Raw genomic sequence first — 15,030 nt, 5'->3', positions numbered from 1 at the left:
AATAGTCGCTTAGTAATATTATGTATGGCTACATCATCCACAGTCTCGATTTTTTTTAACAACCGCCACATTGACGACATTTTGTTTGAAGCAGATCATGAGCATATGAGATTGATGCGTACATTTGTGTACATACTACATCATACATGCAAAATACACGCATCGGTGCCGATGGAGGAGACGGGAAAAAAAACACTGTCCACTTACCAAATAAGATTCCTTGTCAAAACGGAGCACAGAGCGAAACGGAAACTCCTTTAGATAGTCCATATCGTTATCAACAAACTCACATCAAAGTAATCCAAATTACACGATGCTATTGTGGAGTAATCCAGTGCAAAAAAATGTCAACAAATGAAAACTCCGCCACCGGCCATAGCACGTGCTTTTTCATTGCACCGCGATACACCAATGCACTATATTGTTTTTCCTACTATCGATAAACCCAACTTGGAAACTTTCGCATCAGGGGATGGGTTTTAGTTGGCACAACCCAGCCAGACATGGAAGAACACAATCTGGGGGTGCCAGGACCAATTTAAGCTGGCACAATCCAGGCAGCTATGCCAAGGACACGTCACAATCTGGATGTGTCACCACCATGAAGTCAGGACCAGCTTCAGTTGGCACAGCCCAGCCAGATCCGCCAAGGCATGTCACAACCAGGGTGTATTGGGACGATACAGTCAGCGGTCTCTTGAATTTGCAATGGGCAATTTGCAGCAGGAAATGTTCACAGCCAGGACTGCTGCAATGCATTTGTAATGCCACCAGAGTAAAACATAAAGACGTCCAATCCAATCAATGATGCATTTATTTTTACGACATTGGCCGCTGGGCCCTTGAATTGTTTTACATCTAATTTACAAAGGGAGGTACAAACTACCACAAACTATATGAATGCAATAGCAATATCTGTTTGAGGTATAGAAATGGTTGTGCCAGCTTGAGTGGTCACAACCATCATTGTCAGACTAGTGCCACCACCAGTCCAAAGTCTTGTGGAGCCACTCTGTCTCTGCTTAATACACTGATAGGAATAATCTCCATGCTACAGTGGATCAGTCTCATTCACCTGGGAGTCTGTCACTTCCAACAAGGGACTTAGTGCCAAAAGGTGACAGCAGTAGTGAGTGGTCCTGGACCAAACATATCATTTTGTGGATGAAATAGACATGGTCTTGAGATGTACACCAGACCACTCACTATTGCTGCCTATTGGTTATGAAGTGACTCATTATCAAGGGTATCAAGTGCAAGCAGCAGAACCGAATGACCCCACAATACGTCTACAGCCCTGTCCCCTGCCCTCATGATTTAGGAAACAACTTTGATCACTGCAGGTTACAACATCACAATATTTTAAAATCCTAACCTAGATGCACAAGATGATGATTGTCAGGGTGACAACAACAGACAGTTCATCTCGGTGACAATTCACGTCGACATGGGAAAAGTTCCCGCACAAAGAAAGGAAACTATGCAAGAGGGTTGAAATATTTGTTTCCAAGCCAACACCAAGTTCACATAGGAAGTTGTGTTGTTATGTGTCACAGTGATACAGGAGAACTGACATCAAATGCGACTTGTGAGCAGTGACTCCACAACCTTCTATGTCAACTCAGTCAATGATGCTCCAAATTGAGTTCTTAATCATGTGCAACCAATAGACAACTGCAGGAGTTATGTTCACATCAATGGCCTACTCCTGAAAACATACACATCAATGGCCTACTCCTGAAAACATACACATCAATGGCCTACTCCTGAAAACATACACATCAATGGCCTACTCCTGAAAACATACACATCAATGGCCTACTCCTGAAAACATACAAATTATCAACGTCAGAAATCTCGTCTTGTCTTGATATTGATTCCAACATTTATCAGGGACAGGTTCAATTAATAAACGAGCTACCATCGCTGGACAAGTTAAACATTACCCCCATCCGACTAAGCAACTTTCGAAACATGCCAAGACCAAGTAGGATACCTGCTACTTGTCTCCTGATGAATGTTGCTGTACAAGCTTTACCATCCGCCAAGAACTGCCCTTTCTCAGTGACACTTGACACCATACTGAATGGAACTCATGATGCAGGTAAGTATTTGTTCTACGCCAACTTGCGTCTAACTACCCCACGGTAGATCACACCAAGCACAGCATTACTGTTTCTGTTCTCACCCAAGTGTAAAGTGGGACGATTTGAAAGAAGGCAAGATAGTATGTTTTATCAAGTTTGTTACAAACACTGAATTCAACACCAATCGGAATACAAAAGCATCATCACACAATCCTTGTTCATAACAGTATATAATGCGTGCTTGGCCATTTAAAATCATTGAGGCATTGTAGGGTACTAAGTCTACATATTTCCGTTAGACTTCTGTCGGCTCATGCACTTTACAGCCTCTGAAAGAACACCCTCATTCTGATCTCTCGCATCAGCATAGGTCATCGTGAAAAATGTACAAAGTCAATTAAATAGAAACCTTCCTCTTAGCTGTACAATGTAAAGGAATGAATCTGTGAACTGATAGCTGGAGCACTGATGCTCCTCGAGCTACAACCCCTATCCAATCTGGCATCCGTAGCTGAAGCAGCTTCTGTGAATGCAGAGAACACCTCCCGTTTGTGAGCAGCTCTCAATGCCTCAGTTTGGAATCCTTGGCTACAGACAAGAAGGGGTTCCCAGCGACTCCACACCTAGCACCCAGGCGGCTCTCAAGTTCAAATCATCAGGTGTTAACAACAATATGAATAAATGTCCAAATGTTACTATTTTCTACACAGTTTGACACAAAGTCTTTGTTAAATTACTTTTCCACCTTTTTCTCGACGGGCTTAGTAATAGGTATTCCGCAAACTGCAACGAGAAATAAAACATTGTCAATATGCAGTGTCGTAACCATGGAAAGTGTGTTAGGGGGCGGGTCAGGTGTTCTTGAGTTGAATGTCTAACCTCCCCCCACCACCTCAACAGAGGCTCAGTCTGCTATTCCTAGAGGGAGTTAAGAGTCAGTGCCATAGCAGCAAAGAGATGCTGGCCTCAAGTGGGCTTACTACAACACTACTCTTAGAATGATTTTAAAATCTCATCAACTTTTCGATTCACCAAACATTTGAGTCTATGTTTCAACTCAGGACAGAATTAACCCAATCTTGAGTCGCCACGAGAAAGAAATAATCACACTTTTGGTTTTATCTCAAGTCTCCCTTGATAGAAAATCTTTACCATATCTGTTTGTAAGGCCAAAGTTTCACCAACATGGCAAAATCCTTTGGTTAAAGTGTCAAATCAAATGATAGACAACCTCTATGGTTGTTGATATCAGACTATCATTGCAATTCATTCCCGTTTTTTTTCCATTTGATCTCTAAAAACAAGCACAAACAACAATAACTCCTGAAGAAAGAACATACTCTCGAAAAGTACTTCAAAGGTTATAACAACTGCAACCGAAAACTGGTCAGAAGAACTGACTGTTACTTTCAAAAGAAACTGAAAGCAATGAATACACAGCGAACAGGGAAAAAACAAGAGAATATCCAAAGAAGGTTAATCTTGACAACTCCATTCAATGAATTGACTTTTCTGGTAAATGCACTGGGAGAGTCCATTCAAGAGACTATGTTATCAACCTTCTCACCCCCTTGCCTGTATCGACTCTTCTAGCTAAAGCAGTGGAGTCCATTCAGGAAAGTGAGGGTGTACAGCTTAACCAATGTATGAAGATTCAATTGATAGCAAATGAACAGTTTGGATGTAAAATATCTCCAAAATCATGCACCTTTTTGTTGACGGAACACAACTGGGCCAACTTTCAACCACATTCAATGAAATTGTGCTAATCAGCACAAGCCCTGAGGTGGCAAATAGGGTACCCAGAAATAATAGCAGGGAACAGCTTCAGGTGTGACTGAAATTAACATGAACTGGACAGACAGGGCTTGGAGAGAAGCTGGGGCAAGGAAGTTTTTGCAATAAGCTGCTAAGGAGATTTCGCCGTCTATCCAAGCCCAATCTGGACAGATAGGGCCTGGAGAGAGCTCAACAAGCCCTCTACAACCTGCGTCTCTCCTTGCCCTGACAAGCAAACCTATCAGGAGGCGAATATACAGAAGTTAAGAGCAATCGTTGTAAAAGATCGGCTTCTGCTCTCTGAGTTTGATTCACAAATCTGTATTATCTGCTTCCAGTGCGACAAGGTGAAATTGTATCGAGACGAGAATCAAGCCTCCAGGGCTGACTGTTCTGTAACCAGAGCGTGAACTGGTTGCTCTTATGTTAGGCAACGCTGTGTCTATTCTGAGGCTGCTGGATTAGGGGACCAGGCTAACCTTTGGTCACTTTTCGAGGACAGTGTTGCATGATTTTCATATTCTAATCGACACATGTCTCTGATGATAGAAACAAGACTGATCACCGATCTAAAGCTGTAAAAGCAGACTCGGTTGAATTCTATTTTACTGTGTAAACAATGAAATGTTCACAAGTAAGGGAATTAGCTCATTTTCAACAGTGCATTTGCAAAAATAAAACACAAATTTCCCATTGACAGCAAGGGAGCATTGAATAACCGCAAGTCAAGGGGACGTTGCTAAGCCTCGAAGACATTACCGAATAGACAAAGTGTCGCACAACGTATCCAGGCTTACAGATCATTTCCAAAAGCAAAATCTGTGATGTTTCAAATTTTGAGATTTACAATCTTTAGATTCCTGGAAGAGATTTTGCTTTAATTTCTCTGGAAGGGAAGGTTTTTGTTTAGAATTATTCAGGAGCAGAAAGTGTTGGCTCATTTAGGAATTACACCTCACTCGCACTCATATCAGCATCAAATGCAACATGTTCTGAACTAAAGAAAATGCAAAATGATATGTTTACGGGAGAATCTGTTGGGGTAATAACCAGCCGACGTAGCTGAGACATTGCTATTGGACGATGCCTTTTTAGTGTAGGATAATCCAGACGCCTTGACACTGAGAAATGTCAGTGAAAAGTACCGCCAACTTTATCACCGATGTTATTTCCAAATGAGCCAACACGACAAACCCTGCTTAGAGTTTGTCTGAATTTAAACAGCTTTCAACTCGAGACAAAGAGCATTATCCACCACATGCAGGATACTCGGACAAGCATTTCCTTTTGTGCCAGGATGAAGCCCCAACATTCTCACTCGCTCAAGCATCAATTAAGCCAGGCCATTTTGATACTGGTATGTCCCACTTCAGTGAGCAATCTCTGATGTATGGTGAACAATGCTCCGCTCATTAATATGTTTAAATTCATGCTGATCCACCCTGAACAGTCGACCACCTGTACTCAGAGCATTTCTCTTAGCATGACTGGAAGATGCATGGAACCTAGACCTTGCAATGCTCAAGAGTACAGACATCGCCTGAGCAGGGTGTCCTCACCAACTGAAAGATGCACTAATAGCCTTATCAGAGCCGAAGTAGAGAGCTTGGACTCTCTTACCTACTCATACTGCTGCTGCTGGCTCACGACAGCTTCAGCCCTGAAAGAGACAGAACAATATCAGACACAAAGGTCAAGGTCGAACACACACATTCTACACTTGTCCAGGCCCTACGGTCTGTGACCAATACAGCATTAAGCCACATCTTAAAAGATGCAGCAACATGAGTGCCAGTTGCTGGTATTGGAGCTTCAGAGGTGCTAAAGCAGAGGCAACTCAGGGTGTGTCCAAACTAGCCATTTGTTTGCATGGGTAACCAATGGAATTCTATCAATGGAACTTTACTTTATCATCAGGCTGTTGGCTTTGAAACATCCAACACAACTGATTCACAATGCCAATGTTGATCCACACCAATATACCACCTACACGCCAAAACAGACTCACCGCAATCCTTGAAAACAGTGCCTTTGACACAAAAAAAACACACTGCATACTGCACCAACATCACAATCAGACTTAACGACACCAGACCAGACCCACAAGTAAGTTGTTACCATGGTTACATACCTTCCATTGCCTCCTCAGCATAATATTTAACATCAGGGTCTGTGTCATTTTGTAATTTGTCTAAAACAGGCTTGATATGAGTTTGCACACAACTGGAAAAGATGGAGATAATATTCAGAAATGATAGGATGGCAATTGAACCAGCTCAGAATACTAGAGTCTATTTCATGAGTAGTTGGAACTGAGAGGCACATGATGTTTAAAGGGAACTGGAACCGCCGAGCGATTTATTCAACTTTTCGACTTTCACCGCCCGAGAAAGTCAAACTTCCAACTTCCTATTCGAGTTCAGATTTGTAGTTCCGCCCCCAGTGCCCGAGCATGCGCAGTTCAATTTGTTATTATTGAGAATCATGTGAGAATCACGTGAGTCATGCGATCTTTCATTCATGAGTTTTCGTAGTAAATTCCATAGTAGTGACGTCACTCAATGATTGACAGCTAGGCGCCATGTTTCATTCATGCCTCGTTCTGATCACCCGATACACGGGAAATGAAAACGAGGTCATACGAACTGGCTTGGCGGTTTCAGTTCCCTTTAAGCGTTATTGAGACTCTGCATAGCAACAGAATGAGAATCCATAGCCACCAGGTAGAAGGTTGAGGGGTTGCCTACCTGAAGTCTATTCACTACCAATGCTTGGATTCAACTTTGATCTGAACCCTTGCCTAAGATCTGTCAGGCACGGTTGGACCTTCCAGGAGCAGGGGCTCCCGCAACAGAGGCCCTTAGGGTCACAGGAATGCTCGACGGCAAGGTTACGATCCACAGCTCTTTGTATACCTTGGAACATTCAACAGTGCAGATTCTTTGTTCCACATCATACAATTTTGGCATGGTCTGTTTTTAATATATTTAGGACTTGAAAGTTTGAGTTTCTTTGACCTCAGAATGCTTGAGAAGGCAAGAGACTAAGAAAATTGACGAGTATATCAGCCAAGCAGATGGATTGACACACTGAAGGGCAAACACAAGCATACTTCAGACCAAGTTTCGAAGGTCATACTTACGCTGGTTCAAAAGAGTTCCCAAGCTTTTGTAAAGTTTTTGCTACATTAAATCGCACGTTTGCTACTGAATCTTGGGCCAGTGGTAGAATCTTGGGTAAGAGAAGATCTGTTGTGATCTTTGGCCCACAAGCCTCTGCTAAAAGCTGAAAGACAAAAAGTATCAAAGTTTAACTGAAAGGGTTTCAGAAAACAGCCGCCCCCCGTCAAACATCTCAGATAGCCATACTTACATTAATACAGAATAGACACGTCAGCCTATGAAGATAATTAGGTTCCGTCAACATTGCTAGAACCTTTGGGATTATTGTCTTCTGCGCCCATTCAGTGCCGAATTTCTCCACCAGTTTCTTCAGGTTCATTGTGGCTGCTTCACGGATTGCGTACACTGCAAGGAAAGGAGATAACGTCACATTCATGTAGAGTCAGGATCATGTCATCATGTCAATAAATCATAGTCTAGCATGCATCTTTTGGCTAGAGGGCACAGATTACAAAGTGCTACTTACCGTGGTCGACTAGCCAGCGCATGCAAAGTGACGTCAGCTTCTCATCGAAGAACTCAACGCCCTGCAATAAAAATAAAAGGTTAGCACCGTCTTTTGATAAACATTTGCATTAGAATACATAGTCATGATGGTAGAGTACTTACTAATTGTCCGGCCAAAAGAGGCATATATTCAATGATAGCAAGGCGAACTCTCCATTTTGCGTCTTCGGCCAATTCTACGATTGCAGGAAGTAAACTTTGTGAGAGCTGTGCAATGCCGATAACCTGGAAAGCAAACAGAACAAGTCAGTTCATATCGATCTCCATCTATAGATGAGGTCAACTTGTCACCAATGCTAAGCATTTCAATGAGAGCATCAAGACCTGTTGCGACAATAGAAGTTGAAAAGTGTTGCCAGGTAAAGGTAGCGAAAACCTGTTGAACATCTGGCACTGAATTAGTGTTCAATTTGAGTTTGGCCGCATACTCAGACTTGGCAGTTAAGGTAGGTCATATTGCCATCCTAGGCTTCTTCCTGCCAGATTCGTGGTAGGACTACACCGTGACCAATGATTCAGGGCGTCACAAAACAAGTCTTACCTGATTCACACAGTCTAGATTTGAAATAATGTTGAGTCTGACTTCTGGGCACTCGTCTTTCAACTGGATCAGGAACAGTGGCAGAAGATGTTCTATTGTGCTGAAAAAACAAAACAATATTTCGACGTCACCATTTTAAGGACTTGATTTTTCCAGGTCATACATGTTGGCCGACTCCTTGCCAAGAACAGCACTGACGTGGCCTCCGCAAGGAAGGCGGAAGAGGGGCAGACGGGCCTCACATGGGAGTCAGCCAGACGGAAAGCTACTAACCAACTTTGAGTGGAGGACCCGGATGGAAGCCCCTTGTGCCCAGCACTAAGGGTCCTAAGTAAAGTAAGTCACACAGCCAATGACTTCACACTGGCATTATCTCATGCAGTTTTTTAGACCATTTTAAGGCCAATTGATTACCAGGGTCAGGTTACTAAACAGTCATGATCAACTACTCACTTGTCTTTGCCTAATATTGGCGACAATCCCATGATGACTGAGGCCAGTGCCGACTTGACATGTTGATTGGCATCTGTCACTAAATCTTTGATACACGGCAGTATGTCATTCATGATGAGTTCCTCGCGTTTGTCCGGTGCCAGATTTTCACAGAATTCCTTGACTTTATGTGCGGCGGCGGCTCTGACCTCGGCCTCACAATCCTTGAGGAGGTGAGTGAAGGCAGGCACCAGGTCATTCTTGGTGATCTCAGGCCCGACAGCTGTCTGCAGCTGTAATATCAAATGAAATCTATCAACAACTGAACAACTACGCTACATGCTCCTCAGGATAACCTGGTATGAAATGACCTCAAGTCTGACAACAAAATCGCTCACTTACATCAGTAAATTTATCAGCGACCATGTATCTAACCCTCCACGACTTGTCCTCCGCTGCTTGCCTCAAGGTTGGCATCACCAACTGCTCACGGTCGCCCTGATTCAGGAGCGATGCAATGCTAACACATGCTTCCACCGCTAGGAGGCGCACGGAGTCCTGCAATACAGAACACGACGTGAATTAGTTGTGAATGATTGGAAAAAGTCATCAGAAAACATCATCTTCCTCAAGATTTTTAATTGTTTTGATCCTCATTTGGCTGTTTTGATAAAACTCACAGAACTCTCTACAGCAGTTTCATTGCCAAACCAATAATGTGATCATCGTGATTAAAGCTTTCATCAGAGTTATTGGCCTTTTCTTAATCGTTCATGAACTGAGAGTTCATATTGATCAAAGACAGATCAATGATAGAAGGACTTCAACTACACCAGATAGTCTTTGTGCAGTGGTTTGGAGTTAGATAGGTCGGTCTATCATTTCACAACGTAGCACAACATAAACAGAGTTGGTGAACAGAAATTCAATCATCCTTTCTAAAACACAAATTGAGTATCTTGCATGAGGCTTACACTTTGCAACAGAAGCAACAAAATCAAGATCAAGTAATGATATTTAGTTGAATAAGAAATCTTCTACACAGCAATCGTCGCCCTAAATCAAATGACCTGCAGACACTCTCTTCTCAGGATGTCTTACCATGCTGACACTCTACTCTTCAGGAGGACAAGGGTCTATTTTGACTAGCTCTAGACTATAGGTGTATATGTATATGCTCAGAACACAAGTGCCAGTTAGTCCATTGAACTTTGTTAACTATCCTATTGGGCAGGATGGGATTACAGGTTATATCAATATCATCACCTTTACCCGGACTACACTCGTCCGTCATCAACACAAATATTTCATACCAAACCATGATTTGATAAAGTCTACCCATCTTGAAGTGCATTGTGCAAACAGGTATCCACACAATTAAACTGACCTCTTGGGTTGTAAGTCCAATTGAGAAGCCTCTCCCAGTTTGTCAGTGACCAGGAACAACAAATCTGCTTCACTGAAGCCACAGCTGAAGAACCGATTCCACCAGATGCAATTTCCCGCTTAGGCTTCACTCCGGAAACACACCTGACTCAAGTGGTTACCATGTCATGACAACTAGTGCCCTTGGTGGGAGCTGGAGTCATCAAAAGACCCAGCAACACGAGCAGGTGAACCACCACTTAGCCAAGTGATCGATGATACGCCTCAAGTGGAAGCAGTCCTTAAGAATGTGCTTGTTGATTTGTCTGTCCCCAAGTTAGTGTGAGATGCCACGGCCGTAATTCGGCCTGGATAATCAAGTCAACACACGGAAGCAGAGAAGTCAGTTGCAGAGAGGTAGTTATGTCCAAAAGCAAACTTGTTGAATTTGAAATGTGTTTTAAATATCATTGATTCGACCAATGCTTGTAGTTTTTTGGATTGGTCTTTTTCCTGACCCCGATGTAGCTAAACCTGAAGTTGACCGGCTTGCTCAAGGACACATCTAAAGTGAACAGAGGTGAGACAGGCAGAACAAAAATATGATTGGTTCAAAAATATGTCATCTCTGTAAAACAACAAGCCTATTGACTCCTAGGATACTATCAACACGATTTTCCAATACACTTTCTAAACTATGGTTCGATGCGAGGCTCCTCATTCAATTGAACCAATCATAATTTCTGTCAGGCTTACTAGTGGAAATCACCACAGAAATATCAAATACTTCATTCCAAAATCTTTCTATTTCTCATTAAATATAAAGAAGTGCAACCCGTTTACCAACGCATCAAAGTCAAATGAGTGGTCTACAAGCAGCTCCCTGACACCAGAATGCCTCTGCCGACACCTAGTGACAGTGAGACAGAACCCGACATGGTGTCATCTTTGTTTGGTTTGACACCTCATATAGTTGTTCCTTTTGAGTGGTGTAAGTAGTTGGCATCAAGACACTCTTTCATCAAACTAAATCCCCAGGTTATGAGCGACAACACTGGTGAGCCTATTGTAGCAGATGAACTTTGGAAAGGAACTTCCTAAGACATAGAGCCGTTAACTCCAATCAATCTCTGGGACAAAGTTTCACAAACATGCCAAGGGTCTACTGCTAGTGGCCAGAGTTTGTATGCTCAATGTGATGAACGAGACAAGATGGTAAGCTAAGCTGTTGTTAATAACATCATGGGACCAGGGGGAGAGGCAGCTTTCTCATGCCAAACAACCCAACCCACTTCAACTAACAAGATTTTAGAATGAAACTTGATATTTCTGCGGCGATCGTTTTAAACAAATTCGAATGCCAATAAAAAAATCCACTCTACCCCCTACGTCCCATGCAGAATATGAAAGGAAATAGGTACAAAATGGAACACGTTAAACGACAGAAAACATCGGCAAATTATCAAAACGATCAATAAAATATATCAACAATATTAATCTGGCTTGTGCTAAACACTTCAATGTTCATCTTTCTTGGGAGGACAGGTTACTCAATCATAATTGAAGGCTCCATCAAAAACAAAAGCACTTCTTAATCGAGGTTTGATATTCATTTCATCACCCAGACGTTATTAGATTCCAGCATGATGACGTAAGGGGTGGACGCGCTGGTGAAATACTTGAGTTTTGATGTTGCAATCATTATCAAGACTGAAGCACACTTGCTGTTATTTGAGATGTGACACATGCATGGGTTTGGGTGGTTGTTGACTTCCGTTAACGTGACACGCATCAGTTTCTTACACTGAACATTAGACTTCTTTACATTGGAATTATATTTCACAAGTCTGAAGACTGCTAAACTAAAATCACCGATTACTTTCTTCTTGGATCATTTTGAACGTTATTGTAAAAAAAGCAAAATTAAACGTCCAGGACAATAAAACTGGGCAAATAATACATGTTAAAATGCAAAAATGATAATGATACATAGCGGCCATTGTAGCTTACCTGTTCATCCTGGGCAAGCGTTGTGAACAATGGGATAATATTCTGTTTCATACAATCGATCTCGACGACCTTGGCAAACTCTCCAAGCTTCCCTGCCGCGGCACGGCGAACCATTGGTGTGTCATCACCACACAGGTTGTGGAAATGTCTGAAAAAAGGGATTGCTACAAAATGGCCGAGAGGTGAGGAAATCTGATTCAATCTGAAAGCCATGTTCAAAATGTTGCACACCTCGGCATCTAGCACAGAACCTGCCACCACTTTGGTGCAGCCTCCATAAGCTCATTAGAACCATGGATCTGTCCTTTCTTTCAAAAGAGGTCTGGTCCAAATAACGGTAATTGGCCACCGGACCGGGCGTCATGATGATATGACGCCACAAGACGTTGGCCTTATCTAACTTATGAAAGCACTTACTGCCTTAGTTCTGCCCTCAGTGAGTTTGAAATCCTGGCATAGCAGACACTGAAGAGACCACACGCTGATGTCCTGGATGTAAACCAGTCACCTGGGAGAGAGAACATCATAGAGTGTTAGCAGCAGCAGACATAACCTCCAACACGCCTTATCTTATGCTAACTTGAGGCAGGCCTCAACACGTCAACTGAACCAAAGACAGTACAGTAACAGTTCAATTAGAACATTTCATGTCAAATCGCTAGATCATATTCAATCTGAAACAACATTGCTTTCATGAAAATCAGTTACTATAAAATGTTGCACAATTTGATGAAGCTTGAATCAAGAGTTTTAATAATCAGACAACTGCTACTAACTTTAGCCTTACTGAAAATAACAGCATCATGTAACATGTTCTGAAAAGTCTGGATACTGCACAGCAGAGAAATCTGTGCCAAGAAAAGTTGTAATCTTACCGACAGACAACCTTTTCACCAGAGGGACAAAGTGTTGCTCCAGGTCTGTGGGTGAATGCTGGGCGGCGATCGTCCTAAGAGATTCCACAGCCTTGTCACGGACAACAGTCTCCTCTACTGTGGCAAGACTTTCCAGTGGAGGCTGAAAAAGTATGACAAGAGTCAGTTTGAACTTTCAGGCAAGTGACTTATTTGTTCAATCAAGTGTAACAACAGATGGCTTACCAATAAACTATGGACATATTCAGGGCCACCGACCAGCGGAGTGAAGTTACCGAGTTGTTCTGCCAAAGCAAGCAGAACCTCGTCCTCATCATAGATTGTATCTGCAGGTAGAAGGAAGAAAGCTCAGTTAAAAGACAGGCGAGAAAATCAAATCTGTTGCAGCAAGTAAGACACTGTTTGTACTGTAAATCCCTCAACTGACCCTAACCACAGCCTTCTTTATTTATTTGGTCGACCCATTCACCTCGTTCCACAAGCAGTAATCTGGGACGTCCGATCAGATATTGACCAATCAGAAGAGTTATCATCAATAGTATCACTCGAACATACGAGGGTTAGGGAATCCACCCACTCTCTCAAGACATCAGTCAGTGGAACATCTCACACATCTACAAACCTGTTAGAAATGGGATGAGTTCTGTCCTTGTCCTCTCAACACCCAAAGCAAGAGCGATCGTAGATAACTTCTTGATGCTGTTCAAACGTAACTGAAATAACGCGCAAGCATAAAATAAGCTATAAAATACTTGTACATAGTCATACGCCATCCATCTCAGGTTCCCTATCTCATGTCACAACTAAAGTTAAGAGCACTTTTTCAGCAGAAGAGAAGGCGAACACTAACAGGTCAGGCCAAGTGCCCTCTACAGCACAGGCCTAGGGCTGGCTAGGCTTTATCTATCTGTATCACCGACCGAAGTAATTGTTGCCCAACCAGCGGCATGCCAGGTACTAGGTAGATATTCATAGCTTGAAGACTCAAAAATGGTTATAATCAAATTCCATACTTCAATAAAATGATCGCAAAACCAAGAGAATCCAGAAGTTTGCAAATAAACACTTTGTGGTTAAACCTCATTCCCAGGGCATCTGTCAATGTCATCCAAGAAGTCTGCTTCAGAAACTAACAGGAAGATTAAATAACACCAAAGACTGACCAAATTAATTCAATATATTCACGTGTTATACGTTCAAAAGATTCTGTTGGAAAACAGATCAAAGAAAACTGTTGAAGAACAAGAATCATTGCAAGAAATATTCCTGGGGACGAGAATGGTAGAAAATTTGCCAAGCCTCTTCTTTTTCCATCAATGCAACATTGACAGGTTCCACAGAAATATTCACACCCTATCAACAACGTAAGCCCCTATCCACGTTTCCAGACCTTAATCGCTATCACAAATCAGACAACAAAATTTGATAGGGGCCTAAATGCCACTCGATGACGGCAGTGTTTTGATTTTTGATGAAAAATAGGCAGCGAAGCTTTTCAAATGCCATCAAAACTACCCCTCTATTTCCACTACCCTACGGTGTATCGGTATGAAACTTGGCACACTGCTTTTTCAAATACAAACGCATCGTTTAAATGGTACCTGAACATCATCTGTCCTCAGCTCGTCGATAAGGACGGCAATTGGATAGAGAGAATCGTCTCCTTGAGTTTCGCTGGCGGCCATTTTGAAGTTTATGCCAAATACGAAACGGGGTTCTCAGAACGAAATACACGGAGTCCATAGGTCTCATTAGGGAGTTTTTCCCAAATGTATGCGATGATGACGTGCCCCATTAACAGGACGTAACATCTATTTTAAAATGCGTTGCCAAAGTGACTGCATGAGGACAACCCATTTGTGTCGTACCAGTGGATCATTCTTCGAATCTTGACACTAGAGCCGCTGATTTTGTTCCATGAAATTTTTTTATTTCGGCACTGGGAGAGTTTTTCATTCTTCGTCCCCGTTGACGAAACAATGGCCTGATTGGTTGGCTAGCCTTGTGATATCAAACTATTTTTAGGGGTTTTCCTGTTTTTCATATCGGTTTAGCTCAGACTCAAATTCAGACTCTGGTATTGATAAAACGCTATATTTGATTAAAAAATAACAAAATATGATCTTTATAAATAAAATTTGACACTTACTAGTGGGTTTTAAGATGATTGTATTGAGAACTACATACGCAGCGTAGGGCAGCAATAATTTTTGCGGGCTTTGTGGTGATGCGATAGCCTCACAGCAATAAGA

General features: G+C 42.3%; 1 protein-coding gene across 3 annotated transcripts; it reads right to left on the bottom strand.

The window, feature by feature from the left end:
- Positions 1-796: 796 nt before the first annotated feature.
- LOC135502642 (serine/threonine-protein phosphatase 2A 65 kDa regulatory subunit A alpha isoform-like) lies at positions 797-14,464 on the bottom strand. Of its 3 annotated transcripts, none has more exons than XM_064795596.1 (16): positions 14,380-14,464; positions 13,401-13,491; positions 13,004-13,104; positions 12,779-12,920; positions 12,321-12,411; positions 11,904-12,051; positions 8,931-9,086; positions 8,550-8,821; positions 8,097-8,196; positions 7,658-7,780; positions 7,515-7,575; positions 7,239-7,393; positions 7,009-7,151; positions 5,998-6,089; positions 5,487-5,526; positions 797-2,870 (listed from the first exon to the last, which is right to left on the bottom strand). In XM_064795596.1, the coding sequence occupies exons 1-15, from the start codon at positions 14,461-14,463 to the stop codon at positions 5,510-5,512; spliced, it is 1,776 nt and encodes a 591-aa protein (XP_064651666.1). In that variant the 5' UTR covers position 14,464; the 3' UTR covers positions 797-2,870; positions 5,487-5,509. The 3 variants fall into 3 exon arrangements, with proteins under 3 accessions (XP_064651666.1, XP_064651667.1, XP_064651665.1); XM_064795597.1 differs by having other exon boundaries at positions 5,491-5,526; XM_064795595.1 differs by lacking the exon at positions 5,487-5,526.
- Positions 14,465-15,030: the final 566 nt, after the last annotated feature.

This window comes from Lineus longissimus, chromosome 18 (assembly GCF_910592395.1).
Source record: "Lineus longissimus chromosome 18, tnLinLong1.2, whole genome shotgun sequence".
NCBI lineage: Eukaryota > Metazoa > Nemertea > Pilidiophora > Heteronemertea > Lineidae > Lineus > Lineus longissimus.
The sequence above is the reverse complement of the archived record's forward strand: the minus strand, read 5'-3'. Positions and strand labels throughout refer to the sequence as shown.

Coding starts and splice junctions, on each gene's coding strand:
- LOC135502642 (XM_064795595.1), bottom strand. CDS start 14,463: ATGGCCGCCAGCGAAACTCAAGGAGACGATTCTCTCTATCCAATTGCC. Junction 12,052..12,320: donor CTGAGGGCAGAACTAAGGCA/GTAAGTGCTTTC, acceptor CCCTTTTTTCAG/ACATTTCCACAACCTGTGTG. Junction 6,090..7,008: donor GGGAACTCTTTTGAACCAGC/GTAAGTATGACC, acceptor CATCTTTTCCAG/TTGTGTGCAAACTCATATCA.